Source organism: Eleginops maclovinus, chromosome 8 (genome assembly GCF_036324505.1).
Source record: "Eleginops maclovinus isolate JMC-PN-2008 ecotype Puerto Natales chromosome 8, JC_Emac_rtc_rv5, whole genome shotgun sequence".
Classification (NCBI taxonomy): domain Eukaryota; kingdom Metazoa; phylum Chordata; class Actinopteri; order Perciformes; family Eleginopidae; genus Eleginops; species Eleginops maclovinus.
In genome coordinates, this window is record NC_086356.1 from 14,176,254 (window position 1) to 14,184,389 (window position 8,136).

Here is an 8,136-nt window from a genome sequence, read left to right on the forward strand (position 1 = left end):
ACAATACTGCTTACAAGATTCCAGAAACTAATAATTTAGGTGCTGTACAATGAGTCTATTGAGTTGAACTGTTGGAGCAGGTGTTCTGTATCCACAGTCCTTATGTTCAAGTCTTCTCTGGCATAAATGAAACTTATCTTAATGGCAATATTTCCCACAGAATGACTCTCCTGTAATGTAGCTTCTCTATGTTGCTACACCAAATCCTGCTACATTTGTATTAAAGTCTTGTTGAAATTAATTCCAAGAATGTCCTGTGTTGTGTGCTTGTGAACATCTGCATGGTGCTTCCTCCGCCCTTCGTCTGTTTATAAAGACTCTTTGTGATCACAGCCAGCAGCAGCTGCGGTGGTATGACCCCCTTTAGTACAACAACGAGGAAATGGTGGGAGACGTCTGATACTCAAGGACTCCGCTCATGTATACGTCAAAGTTGTTCGAAAGTGGCAATATTTCACAGTGACCTAAGGTGTGCATCGATGCGTATGTGTTGTTATTGGATACAGCCGACAATTTTGAATGAAAAGACCAAAACCACAAATGTGTCGTTGGTTTCTATTAGTTACAACAAAAAAACATCAAAGTGAAAAATAAACCAAGATAAAGATCAAACTGCTGCATCCTGGTTAATCACATATCAGCAGGCCTGACAACATATACACAAAAGAAACAGATGATTTCAGATATATTTTTCTGTATATATACATCTATATACTATATATCAGTCTATAGCTTGAGAGATACAGTAGATCAAAGCATCAAAAGAAGTATACAATATTCAAGAAGAATAACTCAAATATCCTTTACGTTGACACAAAAAGGAAAAGGATTTTTTGTTAAACATTCACTCTTAAAACATATACAATCTCTCCCATACAAGACACAAAGATGGCTGCCTTATGGGCCATCACAAGTAATTTGATGATAATGGAGATATAAACATACAGTATATAACATATCCCCAGAGTTATCCTCTAAGACTTTATTTTGAAATAGTGTCAATCTATCACCAAAGAAACTCTGTTGAGACCTGACGATAATTTCAGAGCTAAAATCTTCCCAGTGTTGTTGAGACATGTAGAAGATCTTGTGCAAGAACACATTACATATTTGCCAAGATAAATATAACCAAAGAAAGTAGCAAATGATTCAACAGCAAGGAATCGATTACTAGTTAAAGAGCAAAACATTTTTAAATGCACTTTGCAAATTGTTCAAAGTTCCCATGTCGACTGTGATCTGACATGGAAACTTGTATCAGCTTGTACCAACAATTCCTGTGGCACTGCCTATTATAATTTGCCGTACCCTTCAACAGTTAAGCTGTTGTACCATGCAAATGTTGCTGTGATCCAGTTCAGACGAGTTAGCAGTCTCTGATTAAATGATTGATAATGGTAGTGTGGAATAATATGGTTTAAACAACTACAGATACCCTGATGGGTGGCATCAGAAGGCCGGATGAACTTTTTTTTGTGTTGAAATGACCTTTAAAAAATATATGTATGGTCATTGGGGAACATGTTTATTCACTAAATGTTTTTGAAGTTTGTTCATCTTTTACTTTGTGCAGACAAAACCATATCTTGATTTTAAAGCCTCACTAAGAACCCACGTCCAGCATTGCACGTATGGGAGAAATAACTGATCTGAACTCTTTCACACACAACAAGGGATTCCACAACGATGTTAAGTATCTCAAGGCCAAGCTTTGGTACAGGAAGATAAAAACCCAGGTTCCCAGGCCCTGACAAACAATACCTCGAGCAGCATCACTGTCTGGTCACTCCTATCTTCTCCTCCAACCAGAGCCAACCTTAGTCTGCCGCAAGTCCGAATCTGAAAGCAGTTGATTCAAAGATTGACCGTCTGGCCCATGCACCATGTCCTTTACGTGTATTGTCATGACGATGCTTCTGGGCACCTCAATGGTGATTGCATTTGTTTTGCAGCCATCCAAGGAAGATTCTCCTGCCCCTGCGAACTCTCCTGTAACGCAGCACAGGTCAGTACCAACCTAACTGTTCCCTGTGTTTAAAGTTCAATGTGTTTGATTTCTAATAGCGCTATTTGAAAAAAACGTTGTCAATGTTTTACAGCGTTTTGGTACCTACATATTATTCTGCGTTTGTTAGCTGTGGGTGTAATTTCCACTGGGGACAGGGGGTACATGTCCCCCCCCATTTTTCAAAATCACGTTTGTGTCCACCCCACTTTCAAATGTGTTTCTAATTATTTTTTAACTGCAAGCAGTCATCTCCATGGAGGAGCACACACCCTCTGTGTCATTTGGCTGTGTGTGTGTGTGTGCGAGTTTGCAGAGATGTAACATGCTGTTCTAATTAAGTTTCAACAGTGTCATCAATCATTCTTCCACAAAGGAATTTCTTTACATGGTGTATGCCTAAGAAACGGTCCCAAAGTTTATTGAGGTTATTAAGAGAGTACATGTCTGGCATATGCAGCTGCTAACAAATACGCTCTTTTAGTCTTGATTGGCACAATACAGATTTTTTTATAATGTCCAGCATTTCTTCTATTTTTCTCTGTAATCCTTTTTAATCATCATGCAATTTAAAAATCACCTTATATGTGATGTTTAGGTGCTCGGGGGTGTCATTGCAGTCCATCAGAAAGAGACTCCTCGATGGCCTCAACTTGCAGGCTGAGCCACAGCTGCCTGCTGGTGGGCTGGACGGTATCGGAGAGCAATGGAGGACCACCTTCGGCTCCATTGCTCACAGAGTGAAGGACAATGGGGGTATGTAGCTTTATGTTTAATCTTAAGTGGTTTTCACAGTCAAACTGAATTGAAAGTGTTTTTGTCCTTACAGTTCCAGTGGCCTCTGGCAACTCTGTGTCACCTGATGGTGGAAACAGTACAGGCCTGAAGTGCTGTTCCATTGCCTCTGAGATCTTCATGAAAGGTATGCACCAATGTGTGCATGTGTTCATGTATGCATGCAAATTGGCATGCAGAAAAGTATAAATGCATGTACTAAAATATCCATTATTATGTGTTTCAGATCTGGGTTGGGACAACTGGGTGATCCATCCTGCCAGCCTTACCATCGTCCAGTGTGCACTCTGCAACCCTGCAGGGCACCCTGTGCAATGTCCACCATCCGACAACAGTGATGATGTCCCTCAGGTATAAGTCTCTATGTTTGAAGAGCGGAATAAATGTCCTCAAACCCCAATTACCTTTACGTTAAACTGATTTAGTGTTAAATGTACAGCTTTGTTTATTGTACTTGCTTCCTCTTCTCCAGTCCTACGTTCATTAAGTTCTTTTTTCACCTCTTTGCCTCAGTTGCTTTGGAGCTACAAACACCAAATAGTTTGCCTTGTGTTTGCTCAGGAGGTAAAACAGCTGCCAATAGATAAGCCTGTTTTCTCAATCTGCCAACACAAATATACAAATGCGCCAAATATAAGCTTGGACACTCCCAAAAGTCTGGTCAATCCCAAATGAATGAAGTGTACGTGCTGAGGAAACAGAAATTGTTGCACCATTTTTATGCAATCTTATAAGTAACGTTACAAAAGAAAAAATACAACTAAGATCTAGACTCTGTGTTTTAAATGAAACACCTTGGAAACATGCATTCGTAATTTTGTTTTTACCTTTTGTAATTTTATATTTTATTAATCTACACTTTTCTACTCATTTCTTTACTTTTTGTGTAACACCTCCACTATACCATGCAACACATTTGTTTCAAGAAAATATTCACAGTTCTTCACATACTTTTTTGTTCTAACTGTGTTACCCAACATTACATCTTAAACTCCTCCTCTCTTTTTTCCTCTCCAGACGCCATGTTGTCAGCCCATCTCCCTCCAAACGGTGCCTGTTCTCTACGTGGATGAGTTCAGCACCCTTTTCATCTCCTCCATGCAGCTGGCCAGTAGCTGCGGGTGTGGGCCTAGCAACCTCCAGCACCTGGGCACAAAGTAAAGTTTGTTTAATAGTCCTTTGTATGGGAGCCACCTGGTGCACACACTCACACAAAATGAAGAAAAGGTAGTTTTACATTTTATACTGGCCAATCTTCTCTCAACATACTTATCTTAGGTCCTTTCAGTGTGTATTCAGCACCCAGTGTGGGAACCAAAGCAAAGTCTCCCTCGGTTTTGCATTCCTGTTTCTCCTTTCAAACAAGAGCATACATCTGTTGAGCCAGCCAAACATAAATCTGATCAATTATTATTTTAGAGGTTAACTGCTGATGATTTTGATGATGATAATGATACTGCATAACCATAAGAATGCATTTCTGTAGATAAGCCCAAGTATTTATCTTGCACCAAGAGCTACAGAGAGCTGGAAGTGAAACACTAACAGCTAACTGTTACAGAGTGTTCCTAACAAAAATGTGAGACTGTGCAGAGCCAAATCCTTACTCAGACCAGTTGTTTCCTCTCATCTGTGAACAACTCCTTTCTTGGGCAATTTAATTCAAAAGGCAAATTTAATTCTTTTTTTTTTTCATGTGGTAAATTAATAATAATAATATACATATATGACAACAATTCTCTACTCCTAAACATATTAAATTTCATATCATTTTTTCCTGGGTACGGACATCATCTGTATTGTGCTTTCTATTAGCCCTGCTCCATTTTCATGTTTCAACTTGTAGAAAGGATAAACCCAACATTGCAACCCCCGAAAACAGACTTTTGGAATAAACATTTGGAATGAATCATAATTACAACGAGGTATAAAATTACATTTAAAAACTACTTTTTCTAGACAAATCTTCTTTGAGATATGCCATGAGATCATAGGTTTGATGTTGTTCAGCTTGTTTTTTTTTTATTTTTTACCTTAAACAGTTTTTTCCTTGTCTTTTATATTATATTTTCATAAATGAACACAACAAATGTTGTTTGATTTAAATAAAATGTCCTTTACAATGTTACATTTTTAACAGCAGAGTTCTTGTTTTCCATCATATGCATTTAACTTGCTATAGTTCTCAGTTTATCATTTTTTTATGCTTTTGTCTACAACTGACTTTACAAAATTACCTCACCATGTACTTTATTTTATTTTTCAACTATTACTTATTATATTGACATAGCACCTCAACTTAATCTATGTATTTAGATCTCATACAAAGTATTGTATTGTGCTAATGAAACTGCTATGGTATTCTAATCATTTGTACCAATTTCCTGATTTTTTGCTCCCAAACTTTTGAATAAAGATTATTAGAATCATCAGTTTTTTGCTCTCAGTTGTTTTTCCTAAAAACATTTATTATGGACTACGATTGTTGATCATTATTTTCAGTAAAGCCTTTCCTTAGTCCAGCCTTTAGGGGTTTCACATTCTAGAGGGAGGAATATAACCTGGAGGATATAAATATAAATTTCAGGGTAAGAGCAACTTGTTGCGCACTTCTGAAAGCCTTGAACGTTTATAGCTGCTCTGTATGCATTTGTACTCAACATTTGTATACGTTTTTTCCTGGCTGAAGTCGAATCTTATCCTATGGTTATCAAGTTGTGCAAGCAAGATATTGATTCAGGACAACAACTATCCCACAAGAGGACAAGACGATCTGGGCCAATAGCTCAACAAGTAATTTAATGTGTTATTGATACTGGACAAAATGTCAACATATTTCACTTTGTGGGTGTTTTTTGGCATACTGTCCCCCCTTCTGCTGGCTGCATGGGCAGCTAATTGTGCAGAGAGGGAAGGGTTGGTGAAACTGCTCCCCGGCCAGGACTCCAGTAGACCCTTATCAAACTGTTTGATCGAGTGCACTGAGACTACCTACCATAAGAAAATTCGACTTCAAGACCACCATAACATACGGCTGTCACTTTGCACGGAAGGTAAGGCATCTCAGTTACATTTTTAACTGTCCTTGACTAAATGTGGAGACGGATATCAGTAGTGAAAATGGTCTTCTTATGTCAGTCCATCGCTGTCTCACTGTTTTATGTGACACATCTGATGTGTAAAGCCCTTCATAAAATAGTCTCTCTTCCTAGGAGACCTCGGGGAATACTGTTGGTCTACGGAGCTAAAGTGCAACATTGGAGAAAGCTTTGTGCATGCCTACGTGGTGGTGCCTGTGGATGTATCTGTAGTTGGACATGAGCTGCTTGAAGTGAAATCCACTGTCCCTTCTGCCACCACACTACTCGCACACAACAGCTCCACCACAATTGCAGACGACTGTGGCCTCCAATACGACGTGACGCCACAATTCAGTACGGAGAAGACGGGGAACTCTTTCTGCGTACAGGTTGTTTCCCCGGGAGGTGTTGTGTGGGACCAGGTTCTCAAATGTCCTCCTTTTCTGGTCACCTTCTGGGAGAGAAAACCAAATCAGATCAACCTAGGAGGTGATGGATAAAATACCCATATATTTTACTAAAGTTAAATAACTAATGCATACTGTACACATACTCAGTCCTGCATTAAGCATGTTACCTAAGTTAAAGTGCGATTTGATATCATTGTATTTTTAACATCTCATTCATTAATGTGTAACCAGCACTTTGCAATTTGTTGACTTTTGAGCTATTTCATTATGGATTTAGCTCCTGATGGTTTTCTAGATTCATTGAGTGATTGTTTGGTTTTACAAGTCCAAACCTATAACTATTGGACAAAGGCATAGAAAAGCCAAAAAAGCCCCCAAAAACATAAATTGATTTTATTTTTTGTTAAATGACAGACAACAAACATTGTTGTTGTCAATTTATCAGCTGTCAAAAGTTTGAGACATCATATTTTATAAGATATTTTTATGTTTTGCATGCAAACATCTTTATTTCTAAAATAACTAATAACTAGTAGGTGTCAAACAATTGTATAGGGCTAATAAGTACAATATAGAAGAAAAGGGATCATTAAATGAATAATACAAGTAGCTTAATTGTATGTTTGAGTACAGTAGTTGAAACTACGCTTGAAAGCAACTCTCAGCAAGTTTTGTATGATATTGTTAAAGCTTGATTTATGTGATTTTAAACTTAATTGTTTTAGTTGTGAAAGTATTTGATGGCGTTTGACCACAGAAGAGCATGTGGATCACTCTAAATGTGTGAAACCAGCTTTGTTAAGCAATAAAAAATTGCAAATAAATTAGATTGGAATAATGTTATATTGTCATATGTGTACTTGTATGTGAGTATTTGCTGCTCTGGTAATATAATGTTCATCCATTTATAATAAAAAAAACCCAGCTTTTTATTAAATAAAGTTTACTTGTATTTTAGGATTTCATTTATGTCTGTAAAAACTAAATATGGTTGGTTATTTTTGTTCTATTTTATTAGTTTGGATTATTATTTATTATATTCACATTTTGAAATAATCTTCCAGGTTGAGGGCAGAGTGAAGGACCGAATACCTTACCTCCCTGCCAACATCTTGTCCTGCTTTAGAAAGGTATGTGGTTAGAATAACCTAGACAAATCAGCAAGCATTACCTATATTACGCATGTCTTATCAGTTCAAATGTAAAACATATATTTATAGGCATCATTCAGACAAATTTACATTTCAGGAGTTCATTCAAAAACAAAAAAAAACAGCTCTTTCTGCTCCAAATGTGTCTACAGTAAAGCCCTTGTTTTACACAATCGTACAGCTATATTATCTTAACTACTTTGGTTGATTGGAAAGTTTATCGGTTGTTTTTCTTCTCTACATTAAATATAATATGAAATATCCATAAAATGTGTCTCTCAATCAGGGGTCATAACTCAATGAAAGAAAAGGGACCACTTAAGGAAAAAGGTTGGGAACCACTATTTTATTTACAGGAAACTAGTACCACCTACTGGTTATCATTCAAACTACTAAAAGTCTCAAACTTCAGTCCTGCACACTTGTGACTGAGCAGTATCGTGTGTGTGTGTGTGTGTGTGTGTGTGTGTGTGTGTGTGTGTGTGTGTGTGTGTGTGTGTGTGTGTGTGTGTGTGTGTGTGTGTGTGTGTGTTTCTGTGTTTGTCTGTCTCTGTGCAAAAGCAAGGTCATGTTTCTTTTAAATGTCTTTGAGTTCTTTGATTTAGACAACACATTTGGACTGTATATCCCCCCCCCCCACCCATGATATAATTCATTTGGCATACAACTTAATCTTTAAGTGAATTATTAAATAC

General features: G+C 37.5%; 1 protein-coding gene and 1 long non-coding RNA gene across 2 annotated transcripts; both read left to right on the forward strand.

Moving 5' to 3' along the window:
* The first annotated feature begins 1,776 nt into the window (after positions 1 to 1,776).
* Positions 1,777 to 5,232, forward strand: gsdf (gonadal somatic cell derived factor). The gene is made up of 5 exons (XM_063888950.1): positions 1,777 to 2,005; positions 2,604 to 2,761; positions 2,835 to 2,927; positions 3,027 to 3,151; positions 3,818 to 5,232. The coding sequence occupies exons 1-5, from the start codon at positions 1,884 to 1,886 to the stop codon at positions 3,959 to 3,961; spliced, it is 642 nt and encodes a 213-aa protein (XP_063745020.1). The 5' UTR covers positions 1,777 to 1,883; the 3' UTR covers positions 3,962 to 5,232.
* A 133-nt stretch (positions 5,233 to 5,365) lies between these two features.
* LOC134868618 (uncharacterized) lies at positions 5,366 to 7,247 on the forward strand. Its single transcript, XR_010166297.1, has 2 exons — positions 5,366 to 5,853; positions 6,013 to 7,247. It is a non-coding gene; the product is annotated as an uncharacterized LOC134868618 (long non-coding RNA).
* The last annotated feature ends 889 nt before the right edge of the window (positions 7,248 to 8,136 follow it).